Source organism: Eptesicus fuscus, chromosome 9 (assembly GCF_027574615.1).
Source record: "Eptesicus fuscus isolate TK198812 chromosome 9, DD_ASM_mEF_20220401, whole genome shotgun sequence".
Taxonomy (NCBI): domain Eukaryota; kingdom Metazoa; phylum Chordata; class Mammalia; order Chiroptera; family Vespertilionidae; genus Eptesicus; species Eptesicus fuscus.
The window spans coordinates 56,025,786-56,045,366 of NC_072481.1; the positions used below are offsets into that span (position 1 = coordinate 56,025,786).

At 47.7% G+C, this 19,581-nt stretch overlaps 1 protein-coding gene across 1 annotated transcript in view; it reads left to right on the forward strand.

The window, feature by feature from the left end:
• Window positions 1–19,581, forward strand: part of AK5 (adenylate kinase 5) — a 200,830-nt gene that overhangs the window by 145,302 nt on the left and 35,947 nt on the right. The window contains exons 9-10 of the mRNA XM_054721084.1: window positions 3,612–3,654; window positions 8,329–8,373. Coding sequence (XP_054577059.1) covers window positions 3,612–3,654; window positions 8,329–8,373 — 88 coding nt within the window. The remainder of the gene's footprint in view (window positions 1–3,611; window positions 3,655–8,328; window positions 8,374–19,581) is intronic.

The following is a 19,581-nucleotide window of genomic DNA, read 5'->3' on the forward strand; positions in this document are numbered from 1 at the left end:
ATCTGTGCCTATATTTGTACCATCCCTCTTTGTCAGTTTGTTCAGATATGTAGCCTGCATCATGCCTCCCAAGTCATCAATGTCTCGTTGTAGTCTCAGAGCCTGACTCCACAATTCAGACTGACAGGTGACAACGTGCTGACTGGATGTAGCAGCAGCACAGTAAAAGGCTGTGACACAAAGAAGCACCCACAGGCACGCAGGGTGGCACTTGGTCATCAGTGGGTTGTGTTTTTCCAAAATACATCTCGCTGAAGATGCAGCTACAATGCAACTGGATATAAACACCTTGTCAGATATTTTTGGAATAAGCCTATATAACAGTTAGCTCCTTATATAATTGACATTCCAAAATCAATGCCTTTCATGCAGAATACACCTAGCATTTGGACAGAAAGGGCCTCCAGGGGCTGTAGAGCATCTTTTGCTTTGCATTGGTTGTTGGTGTGTGTGTGTGTGTGTGTGTGTGTGTGTGTGTGTGTGTGTGTGTGTAAGATGCCAGAAGAGTTTTATTTACAAAAGAGTCACATTGGAATCATGAGGTTGATTCTGAGCATCACTAGAAAATAACACCCTCCAGACAAACATCCCATTCACCTGGGCTTTTGTGTCAGTCAACGCCGTGCGTCACGTTTCTGGTGTAGAGCCGATGACAGTTGTGTCTACGCTCCAGAAACCTGCTCACTATCAGTGCATTCATATAAATAAAGCTAGGGCTTATTTAAAGCATTTGGGCCAACAGCATAGAAGGCTGTAGATAAAAACAGGTCAGACTCAAAGCAGCCAAACAAAGGTCTGATAGGCCATTTAAACATGGCGCAGTGTTTTATAGATGGAGATACATTGAGATTAACCCTGCTCAAACTCGCAAAACATGATAACCAGGTACAAGAAAGATTACAGTTAGCCTGTCAGGTGGGTGTGAGTCTGATAACGTAACAATAATATTTAACACTGAGGGACAGGACTCAGTGGTTTCCTCGTAACATTACCTGGATAGATTCAGTAGCTGTTTGACAAGCAATAAGCCAAGTCTGATTGAACAGTCCTTTTCCAGCAAAGGCTATTTATTAGGCCTCTTTCTGTGTAGCTGCATTGAGGGCAGACATGAATGGCTTCAAATAGGTCCCTAAGAGCAGAGCCTCAGCTGGGGATTCTTGCAGGTGTGTTATTAGGGAGTGCTCTTAGGATAGGGCAGGGGTAGTAGCTGAGCAAAGATGTGGTCCCTGCTGGTCTGCTGATGGGGTCAGCCTGACCTTGAAGGGAACACTGAGGCACAACTTATACCAGAGTCACCAGCCTGAGGAAGGGGCCAGGTTCCAGTGAGCCCTTAGCAGCAGCTGGGAGATGGCTGTACCAGCCAGGTGAGCGCAGGACACTAACAGATCCGTTGTGGTGGCTGAGCTGGTGGGACTAAATTTCTAGGAGCCTTGCTACATGGTGAGACATGTGGTTCTCATCCCAACCACGGCATCGCTAAAGACCCGATGACATGACCATGGGCCCTCGCATGACCTCCTAACCATCTTTTCCTCATCTGTAAAATGGGAGAGGTGGACGGTAGGGTTGATTTTCGATGATTGACCTATACTCCCAGCTCCAAAGTGCAATGATTTTAACAAGAGAAGTGGGGGCAGCGGGGCGGGGGGAGAGGGGGCTCCCGAGGAATAATCTAAGTCTTTTCTGCTCAGAGAAGGGAGTTAATTAATGTAGATGTGTCCCTGAATGGCCACTCCATTACGTACTCTTGTCCACCTGGAACCGCTCTGGATACACAGGCAAATCTAAGAAGACAAGCAGGAGAGCTGCCCTGAAGGCAGATGCTCTAAAAGAGGAAGGCAAGGCTCTGTTCTCAGACAAAGCTCTTTCAAGGGAGCATTAATGCAACCAGGCAACCTCATTTAACTGAGTCCTGCATCAAAGCAAATCAGAGGCCGAGGCTGTCCCTGCAAAATGGCACAACCTCAGTAGCAAGAGCAATTTATCAAAATCTATCAAAATTATAAATACATTTACTCTTAGGTTGCACAGCCCCTTCTCTGGGAATGTATCCTCCAGCTATAGGTGTATGAAATGACTTCTATATAAAGTTATTTATTATGTTAATGTTTCAAAAATAGTCCAAGATTGAAAACAATCCAATGGTCCATCATAAAGGGACAACTATGGGACCATCCATACAGTAGAATACTGTACAACCGAGAACATTCTGTGCTAATATGGAAAGTTCTCCGGGAAATATTGATATGTAAAAAAGCAAGGGGAGCCCAGCCGGTGTGGCTCAGTGGTTGAGCATTGACCTATGAACCAGGAGGTCACAGTTTGATTTCTGGGGCAGGGCACATGCCTGGGTTATGGGCTCGATCCCCAGTGTGGGGCACGCAGGAGGCAGCCGATCAATGATTCTCTCTCATTATTGGTGTTTCTCTCTCTCTCTCTCTCTCTCTCTCTCTCTCTCTCTCTCCCTCTACCATCAATAAAAAATATTTTTTTAAAAGCCAGGGGAAGAACAGCATAGATTAGTATGTCATTATAAACACATATGCATGTATAATATAGGTATGCTTCTTTCTATGTGCAAAGTGGAGGTAGTAAGATTATATATTTATAGTTAAGTGTATCCATGGATATCTGAAAGTAGTTTTTCTGTGTATCTGGGAAGATACAAAAAAAATAAAATAAACTTCTATGAGTAGTTACCCATAAGGGGTGTGGAAGTGGGTAGACGGGATGGATGGAGACATAGGTGGGATTGAAAATTCTCACCAAATGCCTTTTTATAAATTTTTTTCAGGATTTTTTCCAATCACCATGGGTTCTTCTATAAGGAAAATGGAGTAGCTGTCTGGTTAAAAAATAATATGGAAATTTAAAAGGCAGACATCAATCAAAGCTGACCGTCCCAACTTGCCTTATTTCATGCTTTCGATTTCAGGGGTTGGCAAGGTTTGGTCCGTATTTAATAGCTGCAGAGACCATATGGCTCACAAGGCTCAAAGTATTTACTGCCTGGCCCTTTACAGAAAGTTGGCCGAGGCCAGCTTTAAGTTACAGAGTTGTTCGTGAAACAGCTGTGACTACCCTATCTGAGTTTCGGGTCCTGGAAGGTTTTGCCTTCTTGAAATCAGCTTTTCTGACCACAAATAGGTTATGCACCAAGAAAATGAGGCAGGATATTGAACAAGTTAAGAAAAAAGCATAAACTCTGAGGAGATCTGGGCTTGCTCCTCACCACTCTGTGGCCTTGCACAGTTAACTTCTCGAACTCTGAGTTTCTTCATCTGTAAAAGGTAGGTCATAATAGGCCTCCCTCATAGAGTTGTTTGGAAGGTTACGTATGTTAATGTTGGCAAGAAGTTTAACACAAGAAGAAGAAGAAGAAGAAGAAGAAGAGAAAGAAGAAGGAGGAGGAGGAGGAGGAGGAGGAGGAGGAGGAGGAGGAGGAGGAGGAGGAGGAGGAGGAGGAAGAGGAGGAGGAGGAGGAGGAGGAGGAGGAGGAGGAGGAGGAGGAGGAGGAGGAGGAGAAGTTTAACACAAAAAAAAAGAAAAAGAAGTTTAACACAATACTTGTTAGTCTTACCATCTAATATTTTGATTTTTTTTATAAACAGGGCGATGACCAGTTAAATGTATTTGGAGAGGACACCATGGGAGGTGAGTTTTCTTTACTGAGCAGGCTTGTCACTTGAGTGGTTTAGAATGTGTCTTTTTTATTAATCACCAGCAAAGAGATAATAAACTACCAGCAACGTGTACTTTGCCCTTAGCCAGAGAACACAGTTAAGAGGGGAACTCTGTGCATCTCTCCCTCTGGGTCCATGTGGAGAAGCAAAGGGATGCCTTAGAGATGCACTTCCTCCAGCCCAGAGAACATGACCCCGAGACACTCCGTGAAAAGAGGATGCTCTGGGAAAATATGTGTGGGAAATGCTTAACACTCTATCGCCTTTGTAAGAGTGGCATATAGACCAGCACAGCAAGGATCCCGCAAGTCCTGCAGCAAAGAGAGCTAGCTAACGTTAATAAAACATTCCTCAGTTTTTGAAGACACAGGTCCTTTTTCTGGAGAGTAGTTACTATTCTGCAGTGTATCATTGGGATGCAACCTAAGAAACACCCAAATTATACTGCTTTATAATTTTTGTTGTTAAAAGTCTTGCAAAAACAAAACAAAACAAACAAAAAAATCCAACCACAATTAGCTACATATGGAACTGAAAATAGATTACATTATCTGAACTTGAGATTGTTCAAAAAAGATAAGGTTCATGCTTGCCCTAAGTAAAATACCTCCTAACATTATCACTCTGTAATAAATGTTATCAGTATAGTCCATGGAAATATGTTTGTATTGACTATGAATACATACAAGTGAGTTGGCTTTCTAAATAGCCCCAACTCTAATCCTGCGCTGATCCATGAACATAAGGTGATAAAGTGTCATTTGATGATGACAATAGCAGTATGTGAAAATCTCAGTCACCAAATGGCATCATGGGGATTCATGGGGAAAGGCACACAAACATGACTCAAGTGCAAATAATGAACTCAGACCCAACTGGATAGAGATTGAATGATTGCTTAATAAAGTTGCCCTTTTATCCCGGTTATAAAATTAACACATTCATTATGGAAAACTTTTTAAAGCAGAAATTTAGAATAATCTAAAACCTTATGGACTCGAAGTAATCATGGTTAACATTTCTAGTACATTTTATTCCAGAGTGTTGTTTATACTAGTATACCTATTTTCACAGAGTTGAGAATACACATGTATGTACAAATATTACCTCCAATTCTTGTGCATATCATAAGCACATGTTCCCATGTCATTAAAAACTCCCTATAACCTTAATTTGTAATGACTACATTACATGAATGTACCATTATTAATTTTAAAAAACTATTTTTAAAAACTGTAATAGGATATAGCTATACCAAAAATAATAACAATAATAATAATAATAATAATAATAACCAGAGCCACTTTCCTAATTGCAAATAAATTAAAAGATGCTCAGCTTCATAAAGTTAACTGGAAGTCCAGAGGACGTGAGATGACCCTCTGGTCCCACAGGTTAAGAACACCGATGTATTTTTGCCTTGAATAGAAAGCTCCAGATAACATAGGACTCTGCCAGTCTCCATGGGCTTCTCTGTGAAGAGACTGGGGCAGTTCTGATTAAAAAGAACAACAAAAATCATCCTTCAGTATAAAAAAGAAATTATTTCAAAGACCCCAAATTCACTTTTTCCTCTGCTTCCAGCTCTTTCTCCCCTACCTGTTCCCCTTCTATCCCCAACCCAATTCTTCATGTCCATTATCTCTCTCTCTCTCTCTCTCTCTCTCTCTCTCTCTCTCTCTCTCTCTCTTTCTCTCTTTCTCTCCCTCCCTCCCTCCCTCCCTCTCCCTGCCCCCCCTCCCCACACACACACACCGTTGTTAAGCCTTTCACTCAGCTCATAGTGGACTCCTACAAAAGGGTAGAATTGAGTATATAAATGAACTACCCCAATTCCACTAAAAGTAAGTTTTGTAACTCAGAAAAATGACCTAACTTTCCAAAGTACTGAGCATCTACATAAGGCATAAAGTATAAATCAGAGTCCTATCAGTTTATTTAAAGTGTAAAACTTGTAACTTTGTCACCAAGATGGGAAATAAAAACCTTTTACTCTCTCTCCAGGTAATTGCATTCTACCTGTCACTTTAGTCAACTCACACCCATAGGATGAGCAAAAGCAGTTATTTCTGAACCAGGAAAAGGGCCTGGAGCTCCACCTAGACTAGGAGCTCAGGGCTGACTCCATCCTGCCCCACTCTCCGGGCTCTCCCCACTGAGAGGGCTGCTCTAGGACCTCCACACCCCAGGGGCCTGGAGCTCCAACAAAAACACCAATACCTTTAACTTTAGTGTCTTTACTTCAAAACTGCATGCAAATTTTTCATGAAGTGGAACAAATCACAGTATCCTACATTGCAATATATTGCTGTCTAGTCAATGTATCTTGCAATTTGTAAAGTATCTCCCTTAGCAATAGGGTTAACAAGAACAATAAAGTATTCAAAATTGTCTTCTCCTACTCTATCTGTAGCCACATCTGTCCAGCTGAGGGGAACATTCAGTTTCAATGTCATTTTGTTTGTCTAGCCTGGTGCTCTGAAAACATGACTTTGAATGCTAACTCTTGGTACCATAGTCCACAACACTCCACACCCACCCTCTGATTTAAAATCTATGCCCGGCCTTTGCCTAAGCACAACAAAGAAACCTTTCGGGAAGTTCTTGTTTGTGGAATCAGCCTGCCATCCCCACGGGTGTGAGACTAAGCTGCTCAGAAATCAGCCAGTCGGAGAAGGACTTGAACATGGTGGGTTTCTCTGACTCTCCGAAGGCCTGCGTTTTGAGCTTTTGCCACCCTCATTTGCCCGGGATGGCCTTTAGGTCGGAGCAGTGCCTCCCAAAGTGGCTTCTACTGAATCCCACTCTGAACTTCACAGCATCGCGAACGAGCCCACACCTGTGCTCTTGGCCTGCCCAAAAGCTGTAGGCCCAGGGCAGAAGGCTGCCCCTGCCCGGGCACAGTTGAGTGTTGGGCCTGTTAACTCTCACCCTGTGGCAACAGGTTCAACTCCTGATTGCATGTAAAGTCTAATCTTCATAAATGAAGCCCGGTAGCCCTAAAGCAAGGGTGCAATATTTGTCTCTGCTCCTCTCTGAAGCAGTCTTGGGTAGGACTGCTGTTTTCTTTATCCTCAGATCCTCACTCTAAACACAGTTTTCGTTTGAGGCACCCCTGCTTCCAGACTCAAGCAGTAACCATTGGCATTTTCTGAGCCTTGAGATTGGAGCTCCCAGAGCCATTCCCAGTCCAAGTTTTTGGTTGTGGCCATCTCTTCAGAGGACCTCACTCTCACCCACGGTCTCCTAGAATTTTGGTTTACTTTAGGAAGATATCTTAAACATACAGCATCATAATTATGGCCCAGGGACAAAGGGGGCCATTTCCTCATGTGGCCTATTCATTTGCAGGAACCACAGATCATGGGTATTTGAACCAATTAGAGACCATTGGGTCCAACATCTTTATTTTACAAATGGGGAAACTGAGGTGCAAGGAAAAGAAGTCATTTGCCTAAATCAAATAAGGTGACAGCAGGATAAAAAATGGAGCTCATGTCTACCCATCCCTCCTGACTGCCTACTACAGCACGTGACAACTGAGCATCTGTTAGGGCTTCACAAACTCTAGAGGGTTTCACACTTTGCCAAAATGTCTGATCATATCTTTGCCTTAAATCAGTGGTTCCCAAAATTCAGTCTTCACTTGTCACCTTTGTGATTTTTGCTTTATCTCTATACTACTTATTATACTACTAGTAGCCCTGCGTACAAATCGGTGCGTCAGTAGCTTGCCAGTAGCTCGCTACTGCCCTCCAGTAGCTCTCCGCCCGCTGTCCCATCCTCCTGTAGCTCTCCCCGTCCCCCTCCCTTAAACCCCCTCATAGCTTGCTGCCCTGCTCCCTCCTATATCTCTCCACTGCCCACTTGTAGCCAGTAGCTCACTGCTGCCCTCCTATAGGTCTCCACCCGCTGCCCCCCCCCCTCCTGTAGCTCCCTCCCTTCCCCCCCATCCGCCCTCCTCATAGCTTTCTGCCCTGCCCCTTCCTGTAGCTCTCTTCAGCCCACTTGTAGCTCGAAGCCCCACCCTCCTGCTGATCCGTGATCAGGTCGTTTCACAGTCGGTTGTTACACTTCACGGTGTAACAACCATTTGCATACTACGTCTTTATTATATAGGATATATTATTTACATAATACTTTTCATTAAATTGACTCACTATTATTATTTATATACATTTATTTTAAAAATAAATTTTATATCACTACCTTAAATGGAAAATAACATTATTTTTCTGTACATAGGAACTATTTGTAAACTCTTGTCTTCCAGACTCTCTTTATCAAAGAGAGATTGGTAAATGTTAAAAAATATATGAAGTAACTCACAACTGAGACACTTAAGAAATTTTTAAGTAATTTTTTTTAAATTGTCTTTATTTGTGATTAATGCTATTAAATGGCTTATCAGTTTCACTACCTAAAGGTGATCACTTGTGTTTAAATGAAAATATGTTACCTGGGTCTAGGAATAGTCTGTAATGGTCACTGGTGCCGTTTCATTATGGACTATTAACACACTTACTCAACTTCAAGCTTCTTATCAAGTAAAAGTGCAAGATTTTGGTTTTTACGTAACATGAGCAAAACCAGGGTTTCAATACAGTACTTCCTGCCAATAACTTCAATTATTCTTACTTTAAAGGTTTCATGGAAGATTTGAGGAAGTGTAAAATTATTTTCATGATTGGTGAGTAACAGCCCTCAATTTTCTAATGCAATTGCTAATAATAACAACTTGGTAGGGGAAAAGGCTATTCATTTCTCACCCTCTGAAGTCTCACCCGGTTTTTAGTTAAGATAACACCGAGAGTCTTTCGGATTGCTGCATTCATTTGCACAGTTTTATATTGCTTTTGGATTTGTATCTTTTCATCACAGACAACTTAGGGTTCTCAATGGGCCCTCCCACTTCAGCATCATTTGTGTGGGTTGTTACCCTGCACTGTCTCCCACATTCAGTCACCCACCAAATCCTTACTGGGTGTTGGACCCATGCTGGGCAGTGAACAGGGATCTCAGAGCTTCCATCTTAGATGAAAAAGAAGAACTAATCAAAGTTTTATCACAAAATTAGAAAGGCTATAAGAGCTGAAATAGAACAACTTACATGGAGGGTTTGGGGTAGAATTGGGTTTTTACTTTACACAGGGTAATTAGGGAAGGTTACCCTTGGAAGTGACATTTAAGCAGAGAACTAAAGGAAGAGATGGGTGATTGAAGGGATTTATGGGGGGGCGGGGGGTGAAAGAAGGGAAGAATTCCAGCCAAAAGAACATGTGTTAAGCAGCAACAATTCTTGAGCCCAACCTGGGTTCTGTTTCTGACTTACTTGCTTCTAGTTGACTTGACCCCTGGGATCTGGATGGATTCTTGCCACACTTATTTTGCATTCTTTCCAGAAAGTAAAAGTGCATTATTTCTACTCCTTACTGAGGAGAAACACATCATCATATTTTCCAAAGGAAATTTTCCTTTCCCCATAAACTCTACTCAGTTTTCTTGGCATCAAGGCCAAGACACAGTAAATTATACTTTCTATTTAGCTTTTATCTTAGAGGCCAAATTAGGAAGAGGAAAGCCTCTTTAAACTTGGTGTTCAGGAATCCAAGGAATGATCCTTTATTATCACACAGACATCTGCATTTTTAACAATACGGTGCAGGAAGGGCTTCTAAAAATAATACCGCATTTTGTGGTGGTTGTTACTGTCTCTAACATTAATATTATTTCAGATGTACCCATTGTTTAGCACTCACCGTTGAATTTTGAAATGTATTTCCAAATGTCACTTCTATCTGTCTAGGATAATAAAGATTTCAGCTCCCCTGTTCCTCAGTCCTGTGCCCTTTAGGTCAAATAGCGCAATATAAAATCTTGGACATCAGACAAAGCCTGAGATCCCAGAAGGTCTACAGATCACACTCAGAACTGCTGCTCTGAGCAAAAGGCTTTTCTTTTTTCCAACCAACCTCTCCAGTATGTCAACTTATTGGTCAGTCACTATTCTAGTAATATATATATATATATATATATATATATATATATATATATTCCAGCTTATTGTGTGGGCAGTAGAAGGTACAAAGCCCCTGTGATCTGAGAAAAAAATAATAGTTCTTCTTCTAGGGTACTTACTGGGCTCTGCTTGGAAATCAAGGCTTTGGTTCCAAACACTTCTTGACAGATGGCAGAGTGATGTTTGGGGGCTGTGTTATTATTGCAGGTCAATTTGAGCTCGTGAAAATACTCATGATTTCATATAGAGCAGTTTTAATGAGTTTTTATAAACAAGAGCCAGTTGATTTCAGTGAAACAAGTGTGGTTTTTGTCTATATGAGAAGGTGGCTGGGTTATTTTAGTTTTTAAATTACTGTCTTGGCCTCTACCAGAACCACAGTGGAGCGGTAGTATTAGCAGAGGGTAGGGTGACATCCTCACTGTTGGTCATAAGATAAAATTAATGTCCTTAAAGCACTCTCCCCCGGTTTCCAAGTGTCTATTATTAGTTCCCTTTTGTCCACAGAAAGGTCTAGACTCCTTAGACTGGCCTTCCAAGCCCTCTCCCTACTGGCCTCAATATGTCTTTCCCATTTCCCACTGCACCCCAAGTCTTCCGCTCCAACCCTCCTGCATCATTATTATCTGGATGTTTCTTGCTTTTGCCCATCTTTTTACTTGCACTGTCTTCTCCCCTAGCTAATCAGGCCCCAAGGAGCGGTGATCTTCTGTAATCACCAGCCTTCCCCCTACCCTGAGCTCCTCCGTCCCTCATGTCTGCATCGCTCATTTAGATGCCCCATAATGACTAGAACAACAAATATTCGTTGGAATAATGAATTCTTTAAGAAGCAGTGTGGTCAGTTTCCATAACAACCGAAACAGCAATTGGAATTCCTGGAATAGAGCTTTCAGGCAGGTTGCTGCGGTAGCTGTTTGTGGCAGGAGGGTTTTCAGGTTAATTATGAGCCTCATCAGATGCTCCTACTCCATGGAGCTGCTACCCTGTCACTGAGAACAAGCAGCATCAACTCCCTCCTTCCACCGCCTCTCGCCCTAAGCTGGTGCTATTTTTTTGCTCATTTTCAAAACACTTATAGATGGAGGTAGGCAATAACACTGACCGTCATCTGAGTGGAGGGAAATGTTCTGGGAACATGGACCAAAGGTGGCATGGATGGACCTCGCTGGGCTTTGAGTGTTGTGTGGATATCACCTCTCTGTTCAGGAAGAAAGCAACTCCGTCGCTGTTTATAGACACACCTTCCAAAGGACAGATAAGGGATTTCACAGGATAGAGCCTGGTGATCAGAAGGATTGGAAAAGGGCTTATGGGCTTTGGTTGTTCACACAAGATACAGAACTATGCTAATATATAAGACAGGGACACGGTCATAACTGAAAATGAAAAATTATCTGGAAAATGTAAAAATACCCTCATTATATCCCACTAACAGGCTCCCAGAGTTTTTCACAACTTTTTCTGGAACATTTCTCCCTTTTTTTTTTTTTTTTTTAATCTCTTGATCATTATCTATTATGGCTTCTTTTTCCCTTGTCTGCTTTTCATAGCCTGCCTATCACCTGAATTCCCATTATTCCTCTCCAAAGCCACGGTAGTAGTGCTTCAGTTTGGAAAATGATCTGACTTTACAGATGAGGTGTGATGCTAATGGCATAATGATCAAGTCATCATTCAATGGCTTGAATTTCAATGTGTCGGGGACACAGATGGCCTTGTGTACCTTGGCATTGGTGCTGACAAACTGCTTTTAAGTAGTAAGCTTTGAGAGGTGCTTGTACAGTATTTTTGTGTTATTCTGTGCATTTTTAACCACTGAACAACTATTCCTATTTATTTCCTGGAGAAAAACCGGAGCAATGAGAATTTTTGTTCAAAACTTAGTATTTCAATGAATAAGTCTAATTTTTAGAGAGTGTTTTCTTGGGGCTCAGGTTGAACTTTTTTTTTTTTTTTTTTTTTTTTTTTTGTGGAATTGACTCACATGTTTGGTTAAATTAAAAAATAAAAACGGAGAAACCAAGATGGCGCCATAGGTTAAACACCCAACCCGCAGCCGGGCACAACAATTTCAAAAATACAACTAGAGGTCAGAACGGTCATCGTCCAGAACCACAGGAAAGCTGGCGGACTGAAATGCCCACAGCTGGGGAGAAGGAGAAGGCCACGGGGACAGTCGGGGGAGCCGCAAAAGCCTGAGGTATGGAGAAACGGACGGAGACACGAGCACGCGCGCCTGCGGGGAGGATAGAGCCGGAGAGGAAGGGGCGGCTGACGGCCTGGCCGGCGTTCACTGGCAGGAAGGAGATAAAGGCTCCGGATTGCGCTGAGCGCCGGCTCCGACTGCACTGAACCCCGTTCCGGGCGAAACCCTGGGAAGCCAGGCGCAGGCTGGGGGAATGAATCTGGGCTGTGGGGCGCAGGCACAGAGGAGCGGCGGAAGGCAGAGCTCCAGAGGCGCGCGCAGGAAGGGGCGCAAAGGACGGACTGTTGCCTGCGCCACTGAACTGCCCTAGCGGGAAGGAGACAAGGGCTCCGGACCGTGCTGAACCCCAGTTCTGACTGCACTGAACCCCAGTTCCGGGCGAAACCCTGGGAAGCCAGGCACATGCTGGGGGAATGAATTTGGCCTGTGGGGCAGAGGCACAGAGGAGCGGCGGCTCCAGAGGCGCACACGGGAGGGCGCGCAGAGGAGGGACTGTTGCCTGCGCCACTGAATGGCCCTGCTGGGAAGGAGACAAAGGCGCCAGACTGCGCTGAGACCCAGTTCCAACTACATTGAAACCCAGTTCCAGGCAGCGGGCGAAACTCCAGGGCGCGTTTCTCTCAGAGGTGTTTGCAAGGAATACAGAGGGACACAGACACAGGAGCCTCATGTCTCCTGCACAGCAACTCTTCCTATATAGACAAAGAGGGTCCTCATGGACAATTGGCCTGGAGGACAATTCCTCCTAGTGACACCAACAACAATCAAGACTTAACTGTAGATACTCACTCAGTTTCACAACTGCGCCGCCCCCGCAGGCCGCCCGGCCCGGGGCACTGGGGACGCCGCGGCGGCAGCGGCTTCCGGAGCCCGGCGGCCGCCCAGCGCCCATCCTCGCCGCGAGGCCCCCGCGCGCCTGGGTCCGCGGGCAGCGCGCCCCGCACAACGGACGGAGGCCCGGGCGCCCTCTCCGTGCACCTCCCGGCGCCACTAGACCTCAGTAGAGTTGACTGAATTCAAGGGATTAAGAAGAACAAATTGGGGAATTCGAAAAAGATGACGGCGGAGGTGAAGGCTGATGTGTTGCCTCACATGGCAGTTTCGGAAATACAACTGGAACATGGACTAGTGAGGGTGGCGACTGCTGCTCGCGTCTCCCCAGACCGGGCGGCTGCTCCTCTCAGTCAGCACCGCAGCCGGGGCCATGGGCTCGTGGGCGCCGCAGCAGCTGCTGTGGCGGCGGCCGCGGACTCGGCGCAGCGGCTCTCTGTGAAGGAAGAGACCATCTTTCTGCAGGAGGGGCGCATCCGCGCCACCGACCTGGCCGAACTGCGCAGTGAGATCCTCGAGGCCCCGGAGGCCGCCAACACCGATTTGGAGGATTCTTAGGAGTTCTCATCTTACATTCAAGCCCTTTAAGCCATTTTGACAGAGGAGAATCAAGAAGGCGGCTAAGTTAAACAAAGGAACTGCGAACTCCACCGCGCACAGCAATTTCAGGGGCACGAATGGAGGACAGAGCCTCTGCCATCCAGAACTACAGGAGAGATGGCTGAATGGTAGATCTATAGCTAAGAGGGAAGAGGAAACCAGCGAAATCGGAGGGGATGAGGTGTGGAGGCGCGTGGGTCTGGTTGGTGGCGGGGGAAAGGGGCTTTTGTTCCAAACCTAGGGGAGATTAGCTCTCCATCACACTGAAATCCAGCTTCTGGGGACCCGTGGGAGACCCAGATGCCTGCGGGGAGAGGCGGGACTCTTGCGGAGGTGCCAAGCGCCCCTGGGTCTGGGGGAGGCCGCGCTCCCCTGGGTCCGAGTGAGGCCAGGGGTCAATAGATCCAGTTGAGGCCTCGCGCATCTAGGCCCGGGTGAGCCCAAGTGGCCCTGGGTCTGGGAGAGGCCAAACATCCCTGGGTCCAGGTGAGACCATGTGTCCCTGGATCGGGTGAGGCCTCGTGAACCTAGGCCCGGGTGAGCCCAAGTGGCCCTGGGTCTGGGAGAGGCCAAGCGTCCCTGGGTCCGGGTGAGACCATGTGTCCCTGGATCCGGGTGAGGCCTCGTGCACCTAGGCCCGGGTGAGCCCAAGTGGCCCTGGGTCTGGGAGAGGCCAAGCGTCCCTGTGTCCGGGTGAGACCATGTGTCCCTGGATACGGGTGAGGCCTCGTCCACCTAGGCCCGGGTGAGCCCAAGTGGCCCTGGGTCTGGGAGAGGCCAATCGTCCCTGGGTCCGGGTGAGACCATGTGTCCCTGGATCCAGATGAGGCCTCGTGCACCTAGGCCCGGGTGAGCCCAAGTGGCCCTGGGTCTGGGAGAGGCCAAGCGTCCCTGGGTCCGGGTGAGACCATGTGTCCCTGGATCCGGGTGAGGCCTCGAGCACCTAGGCCCGGGTGAGGCCACGTGCCCCTGGGTCTGGAAAAGACCAAGCGCCCCTGGGTCCAGGTGAGACCATGTGTCCCTGGATACGGGTGAGGCCTCGTACACCTAGGCCCGGGTGAGCCCAAGTGGCCCTGGGTCTGGGAGAGGCCAAGCGTCCCTGGGTCCGGGTGAGACCATGCGTCCCTGGATCCGGATGAGGCCTCGTGCACCTGGGCCCGGGTGAGCCCAAGTGGCCCTGGGTCTGGGAGAGGCCAAGCGTCCCTGGGTCCGGGTGAGACCATGTGTCCCTGGATCCGGGTGAGGCCTCGTGCACCTAGGCCCGGGTGAGCCCAAGTGGCCCTGGGTCTGGGAGAGGCCAAGCGTCCCTGGGTCCGGGTGAGACTATGCGATCCTGGATCCGGATGAGGCCTCGTGCACCTAGGCCCGGGTGAGCCCAAGTGGCCCTGGGTCTGGGAGAGGCCAAGTGTCCCTGGGTCCGGGTGAGACCATGCGTCCCTGGATCCGGGTGAGGCCTCGTGCACCTAGGCCCGGGTGAGCCCAAGTGGCCCTGGGTCTGGGAGAGGACAAGCGTCCCTGGGTCCGGGTGCGACCATGTGTCCCTGGATCCGGATGAGGCCTCGTGCACCTAGGTCCGGGTGAGCCCAAGTGGCCCTGGGTCTGGGAGAGGCCAAGCGTCCCTGGGTCCGGGTGCGACCATGTGTCCCTGGATCCAGATGAGGCCTCGTGCACCTAGGTCCGGGTGAGCCCAAGTGGCCCTGGGTCTGGGAGAGGCCAAGCGTCCCTGGGTCGGGGTGAGACCATGTGTTCCTGGATCCAGATGAGGCCTCGTGCACCTAGGTCCGGGTGAGCCCAAGTGGCCCTGGGTCTGGGAGAGGACAAGCGTCCCTGTGTCCGGGTGAGACCATGTGTCCCTGGATCCGGGTGAGGCCTCGTGCACCTAGGCCCGGGTGAGCCCAAGTGGCCCTGGGTCTGGGAGAGGCCAAGCGTCCCTGGGTCCGGGTGCGACCATGTGTCCCTGGATCCAGATGAGGCCTCGTGCACCTAGGTCCGGGTGAGCCCAAGTGGCCCTGGGTCTGGGAGAGGCCAAGCGTCCCTGGGTCCGGGTGCGACCATGTGTCCCTGGATCCAGATGAGGCCTCGTGCACCTAGGTCCGGGAGAGCCCAAGTGGCCCTGGGTCTGGGAGAGGCCAAGCATCCCTGGGTCCGGGTGAGACCATGTGTTCCTGGATCCAGATGAGGCCTCGTGCACCTAGGCACGGGTGAGCCCAAGTGGCCCTGGGTCTGGGAGAGGACAAGCGTCCCTGGGTCCGGGTGCGACCATGTGTCCCTGGATCCGGATGAGGCCTCGTGCACCTAGGTCCGGGTGAGCCCAAGTGGCCCTGGGTCTGGGAGAGGCCAAGAGTCCCTGTGTCCGGGTGAGACCATGTGTCCCTGGATCCGGGTGAGGCCTCGTGCACCTAGGCCCGGGTGAGCCCAAGTGGCCCTGGGTCTGGGAGAGGCCAAGCGTCCCTGGGTCCGGGTGCGACCATGTGTCCCTGGATCCAGATGAGGCCTCGTGCACCTAGGTCCGGGTGAGCCCAAGTGGCCCTGGGTCTGGGAGAGGCCAAGCGTCCCTGGGTCCGGGTGCGACCATGTGTCCCTGGATCCTGATGAGGCCTCGTGCACCTAGGCCCGGGTGAGCCCAAGTGGCCCTGGGTCTGGGAGAGGCCAAGTGTCCCTGGGTCCGGGTGAAGCCAGAGCCTGGGTCCGGGTGAGGCCGTGTGCCCCTGGATCCATCCGGGTGAGGCTGGGTCCCAGGCCCGGGTGAGACCACGCGCCCCTTGGGTATGGGTGAGGCCACGTGCCCCTTAGTCCGGGTGACGCCGTGCCCCTGGGTTCGGCCGAGACCAAACCAGAGGGAGTCGGACCTCCGTTACCGCCATTTGTCCACCATCCAGAGCTGGGGGGTCAGTGCTGACATGTACACATAAGGAACTACTGGACATTGAAATTGAGTCTCAAAAGAACTGTTGGTCCAGGGGGAAGCTCGCTACAGACTGATTCATTTGCCTGTCAGCATAACTATTATTGCTCGTCTCACATTCAGTGCTTATTAGTATATATCTAGTGACATATGATCTCGCTCATCTAGGGGAAATGATGAACAACATAGACTGAGGAACAAGAACAGAACCAGAAGCAAGGAGGCATCGATCGGACTATCGGGCCTCAGAGGGAGGATAGGGGAGGTTAGGGGGAGGGTGGGGGGAGGGGGAGAGTTCAACCAAAGGACCTGTATGCATGCATATAAGCCTATCCAACGGTTAAGTTCAACAGGGGATTGGGGCATGCGTGGGGAGAGGGGTGGGATGGGAATGGGGGGATGAGGACAAATATGTGACACCTTAATCAATAAAGAAATTTTAAAAAATAAAAATAAAAAAAATAAAAACGAGCCCTAACCGGTTTGGCTCAGTGGATAGAGCGTCGGCCTGAGGACCGAAGGGTCCCAGGTTCGGTTCCAGTCAAGGGCATGTACCTTGGTTGTGGGCACATCCCTAGTAGGGGGTGTTCAGGAAGCAGCTGATCGATGTTTCTCTCTCATCGATGTTTCTAACCCTCTATCCCTCTCCCTTCCTCTCTGTAAAAAAATCAATAAAATATATTTAAATAAATTAATAAATAAAAACTACTTGGGAAGAAAATAAAAAACAAATCTGATTGTTTTAAGTTGATGCAGCTTTAATAGAAGCCAATGTTTATTGAACACTAGCACATACCATGCACGATATATAATACTTTATTTCTTTTGTTGTTGTTGTTAATCCTTACCTGAGGATATTTTTCCATTGACTTTTAGAGAGTGGAATAAGGGGGAGAGTCAGAGAGAGAGAAGCATCAATATGAGAGAGACATATTGGTTGCCTCCTCACACGCCCAGACCAGGGCCGGGGATCGAGCCTGCAACCGAGGTACATGCCCTTGACCGGAATCGAACCCAGGAACCTCAGTCTGTGGGCTGATGCTCTAGCCACTGAGTCAAACCAGCTAGGACATTTTATATCTTATTTAGTGCTTGTATCCACTCCATGGAGTCTTACCGCCATCCTACCTGTTCAAGTAAGACATCAGAGAGTTAAATGATTCACTGGTAAGTGATAGATCGGGGCTTGGAGACTGGGATTTTCTCACTAGCAACAAATGCTGCCAATTTGTTTTTTTGTTTTCTTTTTCTTGAAGAAACGGCTTTCTTTCTTTCAAGTTGCTCAGACTTCAAGGCCGATGCTCTAAAAGTATATGGAGATACCTAGTAAAGAGACCAAAATGTAGGTGAGGTTATGCGAGTATAGTGGGTGAGGGAAGAGTTTGCCATAATAATTTGAATATGTGCCTCCATTTTCTACTTTACTTTGCTTTCCTGTATAACTAGCTAGTGATGTCTGAAAATAAAAACAAAATAATAAGGCATCCAGTGAACATCAATAAAACAGACCTCTGCATGCCCCAGCCATGTCTCTTCCAATTATGTGAAATTCTACATCAACCTCAAAACAGGAAACGATTTGAATCCATAAAAATATCTGAACCCCCTCCCAACACACACTGATTTCAGAATATGCACACTGCATCTTTTACTAGGAAGGCATGTCATGGGGGCCTTGCCTGTGAACATTACCCGCTGTTCCTGCTTTCTTGCCTGTAATGTGGAAGCAATGGTAGTACCTAGGACCAGGTCATAGGGGTGATGTGAGGATGAAATGAGTTAACACGTAGGTGCTCTCAGGAAATATGCAAAGGCATTAGCTAACAGAACTATTACATGCTAAGTGAGGGGAGACAACCAATTAGAAAGAGAGGATTCTGCCCTGGTCGGCATGGCTCAGTGGTGAGAGCGTCGCCAAGGGGTCTTGGGTTCGATTTCAGGTCAAGGGCACGTACCTGGGTTGCAGGTTCGATCCCTAGCCCTGGTCAAGACGTGTGCAGGAGGCAGCCAATCAACTCGCCTCTTTCACATCCATGTTTCTCTCTCTTCCCCTCCCTCCCTTCCACTCTCTCTCTCTAAAAACCAATGGAAAATATATCTTCAGTGGGGATTAACAACAACAACTAATAATAATAATAATAAATTTTTAAAAAAAGAAAGAGAGGATCCTGAGAAAAGGGGATTAGGAGTGTTTGGAATGAGGACAGGATACCTGTAAGCTGGGGGAGCTATAACGGAGGTGAAGAGGGTGGGTGAGTTCCTGTATCTGCTTCTACTGTCCTTTGTTAAAATTAAACATGCCCTAAGGGGAGTTTCACCTGGAGCAGAATGGTTGGCTGGGATCAGGGCGAGTGAAGTGAGGAAGTGTCTCCTGGGCCTTGAGCGTAAACCTGTCTGAAGGCTGCACTTTCTCCTGTAACACAATCCTGCAGTTGTTTACAACACACCAACCTACCGTAGGTTTCACTGTAGGAAACCGTATCTAGCATTGAGGAATGAAGCAGGATAGCAAGCCAGCGGTTCAGGGCACAGTGACTGTTTTAGCTTCCAAAATGCAGCCTTCCCACCCTGGTCCATTGGCTCAGGTGATTGGGTGTCCTCCTCGCCGGTTCGGTTCCTGGTCAGGGCACATGTACATGCCCGGGTTGTGGGCTTGATCCCCAGTAGGGGGCATGCAGGAGGCAGTCGACTCTCTCCCTTTCTCTCCCTCTCTCTCTAAAAATCATTTTTTTAAAAATAATTTTAAATGTAATTCCCAAAGTGTTTCCCTCTCATTGTGCTCCAAGCCCCAGAAATAAGAGTCTTGGGGCATCTTTTTAACTGTAAAAGAAATATATTTAAACCAACCAACAGGTGATCAAGGCTTTAGCATGACAGGTTCCTGTGACCAGTTGGTATTTTTTTCTCATATTGTCAGGGGCACTGACTACAGACGTCCCTCACGGCTCTCCCATGCTTTGACAAATGCCTTCTACCAGAAAGTTGATCACTGATTTAGCGCCCATCCACACTCTCCCATCCACACCAGCCGAATGACCTCGGGTTAAAATGGAAGGAACCTACTTAGTCCGCTGGCATAGTTTCCTGCTTGGACTAACTCCTGCAGTAAATGCATGGGAAACTGGCATGGGCAGAGCAGCATGTAGAATACAGTCTTGTTTTCTTGCAAGTCCTCAGCTTGGTCTTGGTGGAGCTGTTGAGGCAAGTCCTGAGTCTGCCCCTCCTTCCAACATGTTGTTGAAAAAGCAAGAGAATACTAAGCAGTGAGAAACTTAGCACTTAGCAGACATTCCATATGATTAGAATGAATGAATGAGCGGGTGGTGGGTGGATG